Source organism: Rhinopithecus roxellana, chromosome 12 (assembly GCF_007565055.1).
Source record: "Rhinopithecus roxellana isolate Shanxi Qingling chromosome 12, ASM756505v1, whole genome shotgun sequence".
Lineage (NCBI taxonomy): Eukaryota > Metazoa > Chordata > Mammalia > Primates > Cercopithecidae > Rhinopithecus > Rhinopithecus roxellana.
The window spans coordinates 108,891,333-108,905,812 of record NC_044560.1 but is presented as its reverse complement, the minus strand read 5'-3'; the positions used below and the strand labels follow the sequence as shown (position 1 = coordinate 108,905,812).

The 14,480-nt window shown below is 55.6% G+C and overlaps 2 protein-coding genes across 4 annotated transcripts; both read right to left on the bottom strand.

The window, feature by feature from the left end:
- Positions 1 to 1,441: 1,441 nt before the first annotated feature.
- FTL (ferritin light chain) lies at positions 1,442 to 3,350 on the bottom strand. Its single transcript, XM_010368616.2, has 4 exons — positions 3,049 to 3,350; positions 2,741 to 2,887; positions 2,246 to 2,371; positions 1,442 to 1,742 (listed from the first exon to the last, which is right to left on the bottom strand). Exons 1-4 carry the CDS (start codon positions 3,148 to 3,150, stop codon positions 1,590 to 1,592), a joined length of 528 nt encoding a protein of 175 aa, XP_010366918.1. The 5' UTR covers positions 3,151 to 3,350; the 3' UTR covers positions 1,442 to 1,589.
- Positions 3,351 to 7,008: 3,658 nt separating this feature from the next.
- Positions 7,009 to 14,480, bottom strand: BAX (BCL2 associated X, apoptosis regulator). Of its 3 annotated transcripts, XM_010368617.2 has the most exons (6): positions 14,342 to 14,478; positions 13,704 to 13,755; positions 13,470 to 13,616; positions 12,973 to 13,108; positions 7,877 to 7,981; positions 7,009 to 7,273 (listed from the first exon to the last, which is right to left on the bottom strand). In XM_010368617.2, the coding sequence occupies exons 1-6, from the start codon at positions 14,373 to 14,375 to the stop codon at positions 7,169 to 7,171; spliced, it is 579 nt and encodes a 192-aa protein (XP_010366919.1). In that variant the 5' UTR covers positions 14,376 to 14,478; the 3' UTR covers positions 7,009 to 7,168. The 3 variants fall into 3 exon arrangements, with proteins under 3 accessions (XP_010366919.1, XP_010366920.1, XP_010366921.1); XM_010368618.2 differs by lacking the exon at positions 13,470 to 13,616 and having other exon boundaries at positions 14,342 to 14,480; XM_010368619.2 differs by lacking the exons at positions 13,470 to 13,616; positions 13,704 to 13,755 and having other exon boundaries at positions 14,342 to 14,436.

Here is a 14,480-nt window from a genome sequence, read left to right as displayed (position 1 = left end):
CTAGGCTGGTCTGAAACTCCTGGGCTCAAGTGATCCTCCTGCCTCGGCCTCGCAAAGTGCTGGGGTTACAGGCTTGAGCCACCCCACCCCAGCCCCAGGGGAAGAAGGGGAGGAGTCAGAGCTGACATAGCAGTTTTGCAGCTAGGACGCAGCAGATGCTTTTTAAGGCCTGTTTTCAGCTTTTTCAGTTCCCGCTTGGAGAATCAGGCCCAAAGTTTCACATCCCATTTCTGTGATGAACCCTAAACACCTTGTCCAGCATTGCTTGGGCATCACGTGTGCCTGGCCGCTCAGCTCCACTTGTCAGTTCCGCAGTGTGCGCCTCACATTGGGATTACTGAAGCTTGGGCCATAATCTGTAAACTCTGGAGCAAAGACCTCAGTGAGCCTCCTGGTTGCCATGCAAGTTGCATAGCAATAGCCTCAATGTGCCCACATAAAGGGCCTAATAATTTCAGCTGCCTCCCAAAATTGAAGGGTTTTTTTTTTTTGAGACCGAGTCTCTGTTGCCCAGTCTGGAGCGTATTGGCGCGGTATCAGCTCACTGCAACCTCCGTGAGGCAGACATGTTTTTTGGTTTTTTTTGAGAGGGGAGTTTCGCTCTTGTTGCCCAGGCTGGAGTGCAATGACATTGATCTCGGCTCACCGCAACCTCCACCTCCCAGGTTCCAGCGATTATCCTGCCTCAACCTCCTGACTAGCTGGGATTACAGGCATGCACCACCACACCCGGCTAATTTTATATTTTTAGTAGAGACGGGGTGTCTCCATGTTGGTCAGGCTGGTCTCGAACTCCTGACATCAGCTCATTGGCCCACCTGGGCCCATAATCACTCGTTAAATAGTGCTGTTTCTGGCTGAGACCGAACAGATCTGTTTCCAGGTACCAACCCAGGTCTTAATTCAACTCCCTGGAGGCTCTCTCTGTCATCTGCGAGGGACAGTTAACAGCCAGGCAAGCAGAGAACCCTCAAGTTCAACACTACCCAGTTAGCTTCTTGTCTTAGAAGAGATAAGAAAATGGGGCCGGGCGCGGTGGCTCAAGCCTGTAATCCCAGCACTTTGGGAGGCCGAGACGGGCGGATCACGAGGTCAGGAGATCGAGACCATCCTGGCTAACACGGTGAAACCCCGTCTCTACTAAAAATACAAAAACTAGCCGGGCGAGGTGGCGGGCGCCTGTAGTCCCAGCTACTCGGGAGGCTGAGGCAGGAGAATGGCGTAAACCCGGGAGGCGGAGCTTGCAGTGAGCTGAGATCTGGCCATTGCACTCCAGTCCGGGCGACAGAGCGAGACTCCGCCTCAAAAAAAAAAAAAAAAAAAAAAAAAAGAAAATGGGAGATGAGGCCAACTCCTCTTTCACTGGCATCCCCAACCCAGCCAGAAGCTTTATGAGAACAGATCCCACCTCATCTTCCATACCACACACAAAACCACCAGCTGCATCAAAAAGCTTTATTTCCATTTGGTCCAAGGCTTGTTAGGGTCGTTAAGAAAGCTGCCTAGTGGCTGAAGGGAGAGGCTTAGGCAGAAGCCCTATTATTTTGCAAGGGGCCCTTCAGAAGTCGCTGGGCTCAGAAGGCAAGATCTTAGTCGTGCTTGAGAGTGAGCCTTTCGAAGAGATACTCGCCCAGCCCAGCCTCCGGGCCGGCCAGCCTGTTGAGGTTGGTCAGGTGGTCACCCATCTTTTTGATGAGCTTCACTTCCTCATCTAGGAAGTGAGTCTCCAGGAAGTCACAGAGCTGAGAGAGAAGAGGAAGAAATTAGAAACCCGATCCCTGGAAAAGAGGGAGAAAGAGCTGCCAATTGCAGATTAAAATATGACAGGTGTTAAATGAGGCTCTGGGCCGGGCGCGGTGGCTCAAGCGTGTAATCCCAGCACTTTGGGAGGCCGAGACGGGCGGATCACGAGGTCAGGAGATGGAGACCATCCTAGCTAACGCGGTGAAACGCCATCTCTACTAAATAAATACAAAAAACTAGCCGGGCGAGGTGGCGGGCGCCCGTAGTCCCAGCTACTCGGGAGGCTGAGGCAGGAGAAGCGTGAACCCGGGAGGCGGAGCTTGCAGTGTGCCGAGATCCCGCCACTGCACTCCAGCCTGGGCGACAGAGCGAGACTCCGTCTCAAAAAAAAAAAAAAAAAAAAAAAAAAAAAAAATTAATGAGGCTCTGAAGGGAATCTGCCCAAAGAGAGCAAAGGCTTGAAGGGTATGATTGGGTAGCCATGGATGCAGGGGGTACGTACATGGGGATCCGTGTGGGCAGAACCCAGGGCATGAAGATCCAAAAGGGCCTGATTGAGCTTTTTCTCCAGGGCCATGGCGGCTTTCATGGCATCCGGGGTTTTACCCCACTCATCTTCAGCTGGCTTCTATACGGAAAGGAGAAATGGCTTCAGAATACACACACTCGGCACATGGAACTAAACCTACATTTCCCAAGAGTTGGTGGGGGTCAGAGGCCCAGGCCACAAAGACATGTGATAGCTTGTATTTATCACTCTCCGCACCCCGTCCTAGCTCTTACAGCTACACGTCCTTAAGACTACGCAGCGGTGTGGACAGCCGCGTCTTGGGGGTACTGCACGACGTGCGCCTCTATTTCCAGCCGTAAAAGGGCTCACAAGACCGAACTCAATCTCCCCGAAGCCCACGCGACATCTAAGCCCTCAAATCAAGGCTCCTCGCGCGCACGGCCTGCTGGGAGATGTAGTCCATTACCCTACCCACACACTAGTTACCTTGACGTCCTGAAAAAGAGCGCGACCGCCACGCTGGTTTTGCATCTTCAGGAGACGCTCGTAGCCCTCGCGCTTCTCCTCGGCCAATTCGCGGAAGAAGTGGCTCACGCCTTCCAGAGCCACATCATCGCGGTCGAAATAGAAGCCCTACGGAAAGAGATGGAGGGAACAATGCTTAGCGGGAGGCGAGGCCAAGGGGGACTCCGCCCTCTGTTTACTCGACCGGACAAAGAAGGCCGGCGCCTGCGCTGAGGGCCGAACGTGCGCAGCTGGGGGAAATTAGGGCCAGGGGCGTCCTGGGGACTCACCAGAGAGAGGTAGGTGTAGGAGGCCTGCAGGTACAAATTGACCAGGCTGTTGACGGCTGCCTCCACGTCGGTGGAATAATTCTGACGAATCTGGGAGCTCATGGTTGGTCGGCAAGAGGGAGCTAACCACAAAAACGGTGCTGGCAGGTCCCAGAATCAGGAGATGGCCGAGAAGTGGTCCCGGAGGTTGCAAGTGGAGATGAAATCGAAGGGCGCTCGGGGCCTGGAAGAAAGAGTCCCCGGATCTGTTCCGTCCAAACACTGTTGAAGCAAGAAACAGACCCGCAGGACCGCCGAACTGCGAGGGGACGTGGCTAGGGCGGCTTCTTTTATAGTGCGCTGGCCCTCGGAGGCGGGGCGCTCGGAGCGGGCTACCGGCCAATCTGCGGTGGCAGGAGGCGGGGCCGAAGGCCGTGCCTGACCAATCCGGAGCACACAGGAGTCTCAGCCCCCGCCCCAAAGCAGGGGGAAGTCACGCGCCTGTAGCGCGAGTGTGTTGTGAAATGGGGGCTTGGTGGGGTTGAGGCCCAGGGGCTGATTCGAGGAATGGAGGGTTTCGTGGGCGGGGGGATGGGGGCTGGGGTCCCTCTGGGAGGCCATAGTTTTATGGGAGCATTAAGAGTCCCGTGAAATGATGACCCTGGGGTCCTGGGGGTGCCTCGGGAAAGTAAGTCAGATTCTGGGGTTTTGGAGGGCATGGATTTTTCTGGAACCTTGAGTTGGGGGGAGGGGCAACTCAGAGTTGCAGGGAGGACCTGTAGTTGCCTGAGGTTTGTGCTGCGAGCTAAGGAGTCTCCGGATCCTTGGGAAGCTTGGAAGGCAGTGAGATGGTATTTCTGGACCCCTGGGGTTCTCTGGGAGACGGAGGGGTGCGAGGACTGGAGTCCTGGGCTTTACAGAGGTGGGAGTTCACGATGCAAACTCTATATTTTGGAGCCCTCCCCGGGGCGATCTTTAGGTCCTTGAGGTGCTCTGCAAGTTGGAAAGGGCAGTTGTTCTGGAGCCGTGGGGTTCACCCCGTGCGGGAAGCCCAGGAGGAGCATTGTATGAGGTAGGGTGACTTCTGGAACCCTAGACAGCCCTCTGAAACCCTCCAAAGACTGGCTGGGACTTTGGGGATACCTTGGAGCTCTTTCAAGGGCCCAGTCGTTTTCTGGCAGTGGAAATGGGAAGGAATGAAATGTCTGTTTCCAGCTTTGCGGTGTCTCTGGGACTGCATGTCCTGGGGGCTGTTTTGGAGGCAACTCATAGACTCCGAGAATTCTCCTTGGCCCTGAAAACAGTGTCTCTGAAGTTGCCCTCGTGTCTTGCCTGAGGTGTGCTCTTTCAGGCCCACAAAGAGAAGCCCTGCGTTGTGGACAAACAGTCTGGGGACCTATGGACGAGACGTCTGTCTTCAACTAATGCGTATTTTTTAAGTGGACCTGGTCCATGTTGATTTCTGGGAGACGGAGTAGGCGCAAACCTTGACCCTGCTTAAGTGCCCCGATGCAGGTAGCCCGTGCGCTGGGCAGGGAGCTGAAGCCACTGGGGCGTGGGGTGTGAGGTCAGGCCCCGCTCTACAGAGGAGCCGCTCCGAGCAGCCCAGGCGGGGCAGCCCCTGACTGAGGGGATCTGCAGATGCCTCGCTAGGCCGGTATCTGGGGTCCTTGTTGCAGGCAGCGACTGCTGAGTCATGCTGAGCTCAGCGCGGGAAGGGGCCCCCGCGGGAAAGGATGGGGGTGGGGCCACTCGCTGACCTCATCCCCTTGGCACTCCCCGAGTTTTTTGGTGGGACCCTCAGAACTAGACCTGGCTCAGACCCAAATCGGGCCCCCACCCCCCAGATTCCCTCTTGTTGGAAGCCGGCTGTGTGCTTTGTCTCCGTGTCTTTTTGGTTCCCATGTTTTTTTTTCCCCTGGGATCCTGCCTGTGGCCATATTGTCCCCTCACTCTGGGTGGTGGCTCAGTGGACACTCATTGATCCTATTCTCCTCTCTCTCCCCTCACTTAGGGTCTCTGGGAAGAGTCCATGGAGGAGGGGCAGCCACCCAAAGCACCCTGTTGACTGTGGGACCCGAGTTACTCATTTACCAAATGTCATACCTCAGCCCAGAGACCTTTAGTCCCGAGAGGGGCCTTGGGGCCCATAGGTGGAGGTAGAGGAGGGGCTGAGAGAGACAGGATCTTAAGACCACAGAGAACGTGGGGTGGGGACAGAGGCCCAGAGAAAAAGAGACTCAGACAAAGACCCTGGGAGAGGGGGAGGGACAGAGACCCAGAGAGAGAGGGACAGAGAGAGAGGGGGACAGAAACCCAGAGAGAGGGGTACAGAGATCCAGAGAGAGGGGGACAGAGACCCTGAGAGAGAGGAGGGGACAGAGACCCTGAGAGAGAGGGGGACAGAGACCCTGAGAGAGAGGGGGACAGAGATCCAGAGAGAGGGGGACAGAGATCCAGAGAGAGGGGAACAGAGATCTAGAGAGAGGAGGGGACAGAGACCCAGAGAGAGGGGGACAGAAACCCAGAGAGAGGAGGACAGAGGTGGGGGGAGCAGAGGCAGGGAGGTACAGAGACCCAGGGGTGGGGGGGACAGAGGCCCAGAGGGACCCGGGGGGAGTAGAAATCCAGAGTGGGGGTACAGATCCAGAGTAGGGGACAGAGATCCAGAGAGAAGGGGGGACAGAGATCCAGAGAGAGGTGGGGTCAGAGATCCAGAGAGAGAGGGTGACAGAGACCCAGAGAGAGGGGGAACAGGGACTCAGAAGGGGACAGGGACTAGGTGGAAGAACAGAGACCCAGGGAGAGGGTGGGACAGGGATGGGGGGGGACAGAGACAGGGCAGGGGAGAAGAGACCCAGAGAGAGGGGAGGTACAGAGACCCAAGAGAGGGAGACAGAGACCCAGAGAGAGGAGGACAGAGACCCAGAGGGAGGGGGACAGAGACTCAGGGTGGGGGGACAGAGACACAGAGATGGGGGGCCACAGATTCAGAGGGGGGGACAGAGATCCAGAGAGAGGAGGCCAGAGGTCTGGGGATGAGGGGTGGAAAGAGCCCAGAGAAAGAGGGCCAAAGGTGGGGTGGGAACAGAGACTCAGAGAGAGAAGTGGGGACAGAGGCCCAGAGATGGGAGGGGGTAAAGACCCAGAGGGGAATGACAGAGCCAGAGAGAGGGGGCGCCAGAGACTCTGTGACTGAGAACCCACATCCTCTGACCCCCTTGTCTTCGCTCCGCCCTTGTCTGAGGTCACTGGGCCTCTGAGTTCAGCAGCTTCTTCCGGGAGTTCCTCTCCAGGGGGGCCCCACCCAGCTGCGGGGCCAGACCAGGTTCCTTCTCCTCTGCCCTGCCCTCCAGCCTCTCAGTCCCCAGCCAGGTCCCTTCCTCTCTGTCATCAGCCCAGCTCAGGAGGCCTCTTCCGTGGGCCCTATTTCCCTGGTGTCCTCAGCCTGCCACCTTCCAGTGACATCACCACCAGGCTCCAGAGCCCTTCCTGCTTCCCTGGTCCTCCCATCCCTCCTCCTCCCACCCCCATTCTCCAGCTCAGTAAAGGTATGGCCTCCTGAGGTCCCATGTGTGACACTCCAGGCTCTGGTCCCAGGCCCTGGAGGCTTGCTTTGCAGCCAGCTGTGCTGTTCTTCCCCCTACGCACACACCTGCTCAGGTCTCACAGGCCACTGCCTCCGTCCTGCACAGATCATCCTGGGCTGCGACAGATGTGCTACCAGTCACCTTCCTTTCCCTTCAGGACTGTGGGCTCCTGCGGGGCAGGCCCGGGACCAACTCATCCCTAACCCACAGACCCCACTGGGCACCTCAGAAAAAGATGTCAAGGGAGTGCAGAGAGCCCCATGTCCCTGAGTGGCCCGAGCAGGTATCTCTAGGTGAGCAGACGGCAGGCCTGGCATGGGGCGGTGGGCAGGGCCTGCTCTCCTGATGTGCCAGGGAGCAGGGCAGAGGCCCAGTGACTCAGATGCCGCAGTGTGTCCCGAAGGAGGTTTATTACCCCCTCAAGACCACTCTTCCCCACCCCCCCAATAATTACAAAAGTAAGAAAAATGCCCATGTCCCCCAATCCCCACCCCTCCCAGAAAAATGCCATAATTTATGGAGGAAAACACAGTTCAAGGCAGCTGGGGGCCTCAGCCCATCTTCTTCCAGATGGTGAGGGAGGCGGTGAGTACTCCAGCCACCAAGATGGTCACGGTCTGCCACGTGGGCGTCCCAAAGTAGGAGAGGAGGCCGTCCTGGAGACAGGGACATCAGTCGCTTCAGCGACTCAGCCAGGGGCAGCCCCTGGGCAGGCACAGGCAGGATCAGGGAGGGAGGAGGAGGTCAGAACGCAGGATTGTGGGCAGGGGACTAACATGAATGGGCATTAAAGAGCTGGGCTCAGGCCAGGCATGGTGGCTCACACCTGTAATCCCAGCACTTTGAGAGGCTGAGGCAGGAGGATTGCTTGAGGCCAGGAGTTCGAGACCAACCTGGGCAACATAGCGAGACCCCTTCTCAGTGGGGGAAAAAAAAAGGAAAGAGTTGGGGTCAGAGGATCATCAATGAACTTGAGCAATTCCGGAGGCAGTGGAGGCTCCAGGGAGGGCAGAAGGCACTAATCAAGTCAAGGTCACAGTGAGGTCAGAAGTCACCGGGAGGTCAGCGGGATAGATGAATCAGGGATTGATCAGACACGTAAGGAAATGCATTATAGACCACATCTGATGATCCAAAGATGGGGAGAGGGCACCACTATGACCTGCTCCAGAAGGCCCAGGGTCCCAGAGGAGTGGCGGGTGGGCAGGGACAGTGGGGCAGGGGCGGTGGTTGGGGTGAGGAGGGTTGAGGAGTCTCACCCAACCACCCTGGTCTTGGATCCAGCCCAACAGCCGCTCCCGGAGGAAGTCCAGTGTCCAGCCCATGATGGTTCTGATCAGTTCGGGCACCTTGGTACACAGGGCCTGTGGGGAGTGGAGTGGGTGTTACGGACTGAACCTTGTCCCCAGTGCCTGTGCCTGGCGATAGTGGCCCCAAGCCTCCTTTCTCAATTCTTTGCCTCCCCTCAAAGATTTCTGCCACCCACAATTGAAGTCGGCTTCAAAAATGGTAAACATGGGCCGGGCACGGTGGCTCAAGCCTGTAATCCCAGCACTTTGGGAGGCCGAGACGGGCGGATCACGAGGTCAGGAGATCGAGACCATCCTGGCTAACATGGTGAAACCCCGTCTCTACTAAAAACTACAAAAAACTAGCCGGGCGACGTGGCGGCGCCTGTAGTCCCAGCTACCCAGGAGGCTGAACAGGAGAATGGCATAAACCCGGGAGGCGGAGCTTGCAGTGAGCTGAGATCCGGCCACAGCACTCCAGCCTGGGTGACAGAGCGATACTCCGTCTCAAAAAAAAAAAAAAAAATTGTAAACATGGCCAGGTGCGCCAGCTCATGCCTGTAATCCCAGCACTTTGGGAGGCCAAGGCAGACGGATCACTTATGGTTGGGAGTTCAAGAACACCCTGACCAACACAGAGTAATCCCATCTCTACTAAAAATACAAAATTAGCCGGGCATGATGGTGCATGCCTGTACTCCCAGCTACTTGGGAGGCTGAGGCAGGAGAATCGCTTGAACCCGGGAGGCGGAGGTTGCGGTGAGCCGAGGTCGCGCCATTGCACTCCAGCCTGGGCAACAAGAGCAAAACTCCATCTCAAAATAAATAAATAAATACAAAAATCAGTTGGGTGTGGTGGCAAGCACCTGTAATCCCAGCTCCTTGGGATGCTGAGGCAGGTGAATCGCTTGAACCCAGGGGACAAAGGCTGCAGTGAGCCCAGATCACACCACTTCACTGCAGCCTGGGCAATAGAGCAAGAGTCTGTCTCAAAAAATAAATTAATTAATTAAATAAAATTGTAAACAAGATCATGTTACTCTCAACTGCCCTACCCCTGAGCCTTCTGTGGCTCCCCAGTACCCTCAGGATGAAGACCTGAAGGCACAACGCAGCCCACAAGCCCTGTGTGCAGGCTCTAGCCTGACCTCGCTCCACCTTTCCACTTCCTGTTTTGTGCCTCACTGAGCTGCTTCCATTTTTTTTTTATTTTTTAAGATGGAGTCTTGCTCTGTCACCCAGGATGGAGGGCAGTGGCGTAATCTCGGCTCACTGAAAGCTCTGCCTTCCGGGTTCAAGCAATTCTCCTGCCTCAGCCTCCCAAAGAGCTGGGATTACAGGTGCCTGCCAACATGCCTGGCTAATTTTTTTTTTTTTTTTTTTGAGATGGAGTTTTGATCTTGTTGCCCAGGCTGGAGTGCAATAGCGCAGTCTCGGCTCATTGCAACCTCCACCTCCCGGATTTAAGTTATTCTCCTGTCTGAGCTTCCCAAGCAGCTGGTACTACAGGCATTTGCCACCACACTGGGCTAATTTTTTTTTGTATTTTTAGTACAGACAGGTTTCACCATGTTGGTCGGGATGGTCTCAAACTCCTGACCTTAGGTGATCTGTGGGCTTCAGCCTCCCAAAGTGCTGCATGTGAACCATCGCGCCCGGCCCCCTTTTTTTTTTTTTTTTTTTTAATTCCCATCAAATTCTTCCTGCCTCGGGACCTCTTCATGTGCTCCTGTTTCCGCCCAAACGGGCCTCAACCAAGCAAATTCTCACCCTTCAGCGTTCAGGGCAAATGTCACTTCTCCAGAGAGGAATTTTCTTTTTTTTTTCTTTGAGACGGAGTCTCGCTCTGTCGCCCAGGCTGGAGTGCAGTGGCATGATCTCGGCTCACTGCAAGCTCCGCCTCCCGGGTTCACACCATTCTCCTGCCTCAGCCTCCCGAGTAGCTGGGACTACAGGAGCCCGTCACCATGCCCGGCTAATTTTTTGTATGTTTAGTAGAGACAGGGTTTCACGGTGTTAGCCAAGATGGTCTCGATCTCCTGACCTTGTGATCCACCCACCTCAGCCTCCCAAAGTGCTGGGATTACAGGCATGAGCCACCGCGCCCGGCCAGAGAAGACTAGCCCCTGCCCATGGATCCTTGACCTTCTCTCCCAACTCCCAAGACTTCTCCTTCAGCCTTTATCTGGCCACTTCTATTCTGTCATCCCCGCTCTGTAGGCCCCACCGTCACCTGCACTACTATTCCCCTCACCTCCGACGTTCAAGCCCCATCAGCTCAATCTTGAAAACACATCAAGAAATATTCCTCTCGGCCGAGCGTGGTGGCTCAGGCCTGTAATCCCAGCACGTTGGGAGGCTGAGGCAGGCAGATCACCTGAGGTCAGGAGTTCGAGAACAGCCTGCCAACATGGTGAAACCTCATCTCCACTAAAAATGCAAAAATTAGCCAGGTGTGGTAGCGGACGCCTATAATCCCAAGCAACTCTGGAGGCTGAGGCAGGAGAATCGCTTGAACCCAGGAGGTGGAGGTTGCAGTGAGCCGAGATCGCGCCATTGTACTCTAGCCTGGGTGCAACAGAGCGAGACTCCATCTCAGGAAAAAAAAAAAAAAAAAGAAAGAAACATCCCTCCCATTAGCTGGTATGGTGGGGAGCACCTGTAATCCCAGCGTCTCAGGAGGCTGAGGTAGGAGAATCACTTGAACCCGGGAGGTGAAGACTGCAGTGAGCCCAAGTCACGCCACTGCACTTCAGCCTTGGTGACAGAGCAAGACCCTGTCTCAAAACAAACAAACAAAACTTCCAAAAAGAAATATCCCTCCCTGTTGGAGACCAGCCTGGACAACATAGCGAGACCCCATCTCTACAGAAAAAGGCTAATGCCACAGTTAGTGGGGCATGGTGGCATGCTCCTATAGTCCCAGCTACTCTGGAGGCTGAGGTGGGAGAACTGCTTGGGCCTAGCAGTTTGAGGCTGCAGTGAGCTATGATCACTACTACACTCCAGTCTGGGCAACAGAGCAAGACCCCACTTCTTTAAATCCACCCCCCCACCTCTGCTGCTACCACCCAGGCCTGGGCTTGTCATCTTTCAGCAAGACTATGACAGGTGCCACCTCTCCAGCCTCCTTGCTTCTGCCCTTGTACCCCATGATCTCTTTTTGGCCAACAGCCAGGATCATTTCACCACCTCCCCCATCATATTTCCTTATGAGAATCTTCATAAAGAAAAGTGAAAAAAATTCCACAGTTAACAGCCATATAACCGCCACCTAGGTTCTACAATGAACATTTTGCTATACAGACAGTCCCCAACTTACGATGGTTCGACTTACAATTTTGACCCTACTATGGGTTTATCAGGGCATTGAATGCATTTTCAACTTATGTTATTTTCAATTTATGATGGGATTACTAGGTACATGTAACACCATTGCGAGTCAAGGGGCATCTATACTTCCTAGAATAATCCCTTAAATTTATAAATCAGGTTACGTCACTTCCATATTTAAAACCAGCCAGTCACTCCCATAACACTCAGAGTAAATTTAAAGTCTTTCCAGGCTGGGCGCGGTGGCTCACGCCTGTAATCCCAGCACTTAGGGAGACCAAGGTGGACGGATCACTTGAGGCCAGGAGTTTAAGACTAGCCTGGAAAACACAGCAAAACCCCGTACTAAAAATATAAAAGCTAGCCAGGCATGGTGGTACGTGCCTGTAATTCTAGCTACTTGGAAGGCTAAAAAGCATGAGAATCACTTGAACCTGTGAGGTGGAGGTTGCAGTGAGCTGAGATGGTGCCATTGCACTCGAGCCTCGGCAACAAAGCGAGACCCTGTCTCAAAAAAAAAAAAAAAAGTCTTTCCAGCAGCCCAAAAAACTCCACACAATCTGCCCCTGCCCAACTGTGCCCTCCTTTCCCACCGTCTCCCCCAGCTCACTCTGTTCCAACAGCACTGGCTTCCTCCCTACCGTCAGAACACAAGGCTTGGTCCTACCTCAGGGCCTTTGCACTTGCTGTTCCCTCTACCGGATGCCTCTTCCCCCAATCACTATAGATCAATGCATCCTTCTTGTCATTCCAACTCTGGCTTTAATGTCACCTGCTCTTAGAAGTCTTTCCTGGCTGGTTGCAGTGGCTCATGCCTGTAATCCCAGCACTCTGGGAGGCCAAAGTGGGTGGATCACGTGAGGTCAGGAGTTCAAAACCAGCCTGACCAACATGGTGAAACCCTGTCTCTACTAAAACTACAAAAAAAAAAAAAAAAAAAAAAAAAAGCTAGCCAGGGATAATGGTGCACACCCGTAATCCCAGCTACTCAGGAGGCTGAGGCAGGAGAATCGCTTGAACCTGGGAGGCAGAGGTTGCAGTGAGCCAAGATCATGCCATTGCACTCCAGCCAGGGCAACAAGAGCAAAACTCCATCTCAAAAAAAAAAAAAATAGGCCGGGCATAGTGGCTCACGCCTGTAATCCCAGCACTTTGGGAGGCTGAGGCGGGTGGATCACGAGGTCGGGAGATCAAGACCATCCAGGCTAACACGGTGAAACCCCGTCTCTACTAAAAATACAAAAAAAAATTAGCGGGGCGTGGTGGCGGGCGCCTGTAGTCCCAGCTACTCGGGAGGCTGAGGCAGGAGAATGGTGTGAACCTGGGAGGCAGAGCTTGCAGTGAGCCAAGATCGCACCACTGCACTCCAGCCTGGGCGACAGAGGAAGACTCCGTCTAAAAAAAAAAAAAAAAAAAAATAGAAGTCTTTCCTGACCACTCTGCTAAATCACACTGTCCCCTTTACTTCGCCCCTGTATGTGAAGTCCCTGAGAGCAGGGATGCAGCCTGCTTTGTACGGTGCTGTGTCCCAGGTGCCAGGTACAGGCCTGGCACATAGCAGGCCCAGTAAATGCTTGTTGAATGAATAAAATAAGCAGACACCCAGCGCACAGCCATCTCTCTCCATGCCCTCTGTGGTCACTGGGCCACTGCAGGGGGTTGATCCCACGATCCCTAGGTCCTCACAGGTCTGAGGGGAGCACCCCTGGGCTCACTGCCCTGCAGCTGCCCACCTTGAGCACCAGTTTGCTGGCAAAGTAGAAAAGGGCGACAACACGGCCCCAGTTGAAGTTGCCGTCAGAAAACATGTCAGCTGCCACTCGGAAAAAGACCTCTCGGGGGGAGTCTGTGTCCACGGCGGCAATCATCCTGCAGGAGAGAGGAGAACCAGTGCTGGGGAGCCAGCATCAGGCTGATGGTGGACATCCCCACATCCACCGCACACTAAAGATGAGGAGACTGAGGCCCAAGCCAGGCTGACATGAAAAACAACAGGCCAACGGGGGGCAAGGGAAGGGGACAAGACACACATTGAGGAAGGTGGGAAAAATGACTCCCTGAAGGAGGGTTTTAAGATCCTGGTGGAGAGGACGGCTGGGAGCCCAGAACGCTTGCGCTGAGTTGTAGGGCCAAGACTTCTAATTCTTAGGGGAGGAGGAGAATGCGGGGCTGAGACTCCTGTGTTCTCAGGGAGCCCAGTGGCTGGATTTCTGGGTCCCGGGGCCCACACCTCTGCAGCTCCATGTTACTGTCCAGTTCGTCCCCGATGCGCTTGAGACACTCGCTCAGCCTCTTGGTGGACGCATCCTGAGGCACTGGGTCCAGGGCCAGCTCGGGTGTCTCCCCCCCCATTCGCCCTGCTCGATCCTGGATGAAACTAGAGTGGGGATGGAGTGAGGGTGCAGAATCAGAACGGGGTGTCGCTCCTCAAATCTGTGCCACAATAATCAGACCTCAAACTCACCCCTGAAGCAAAAGGGCCCCTGTCTTCATGATCTGCTCAGAGCTGGTGGGCCCTAGAGGAGAAAGGAAGGGAAGAGGTGCCTGGACTCTTGGGTTCTAGGGGATCAGGAGGCTGCGGAGGCTCACGGTCCCTGAAGGAGGGCAGAGCTGGGGACCCTGGACTTCTGGGACCCTAGCAGATGATGTGACGGGGAGGCCCAGACAACTGAGTCCCTGATGGAGAAAGGCCAGGACGCTGGGCCTGTATCCTACATTCTCCCTGGGGAAAGAGGGTAGCGGAACACTAAATGCATCCGGACCCCTGGCCTGAGGGGGCAGAGGCGAGACCCGCCCCTCCCACCAGTGCCAGAGGCAGGAAGTGGTGCGGGCGACAAGCCCGGGCCTGCCCGGGGGCTTGGCTTCCGAGATCCCCTAGTTCTCGGGGGTCCGAGAGCGCCAGACAGGCAGGGATCGGGGCACGGGGATCAGAGAGCCAGGAACCTCCGAGGACGGAGGGGGCTGCAGTGTGGCAGCGCCCGATCCGGGAGTTTCTGCCCCTCAGTGCTTGGAGATCGCACAGCCCCAGGCCGAGAGGAAGGATCTTGGGACCCGCCGGCGAGGGGGCTCGCCCTCCTCCCGCCCGTCTGCCTCCCGCCTCACCCCCGCCTCTGGGCTGCTCCCCGGACCCGTCCATCACCGCCGCTCCCGCCGCCGCCTCTCGCCGGGTCCGCGCGGGCGGCCGCAGCGCGCCCCGGGTCACGTGAGAGCCCCACTGAACGTGCGTCCCTCACGTGGCCGC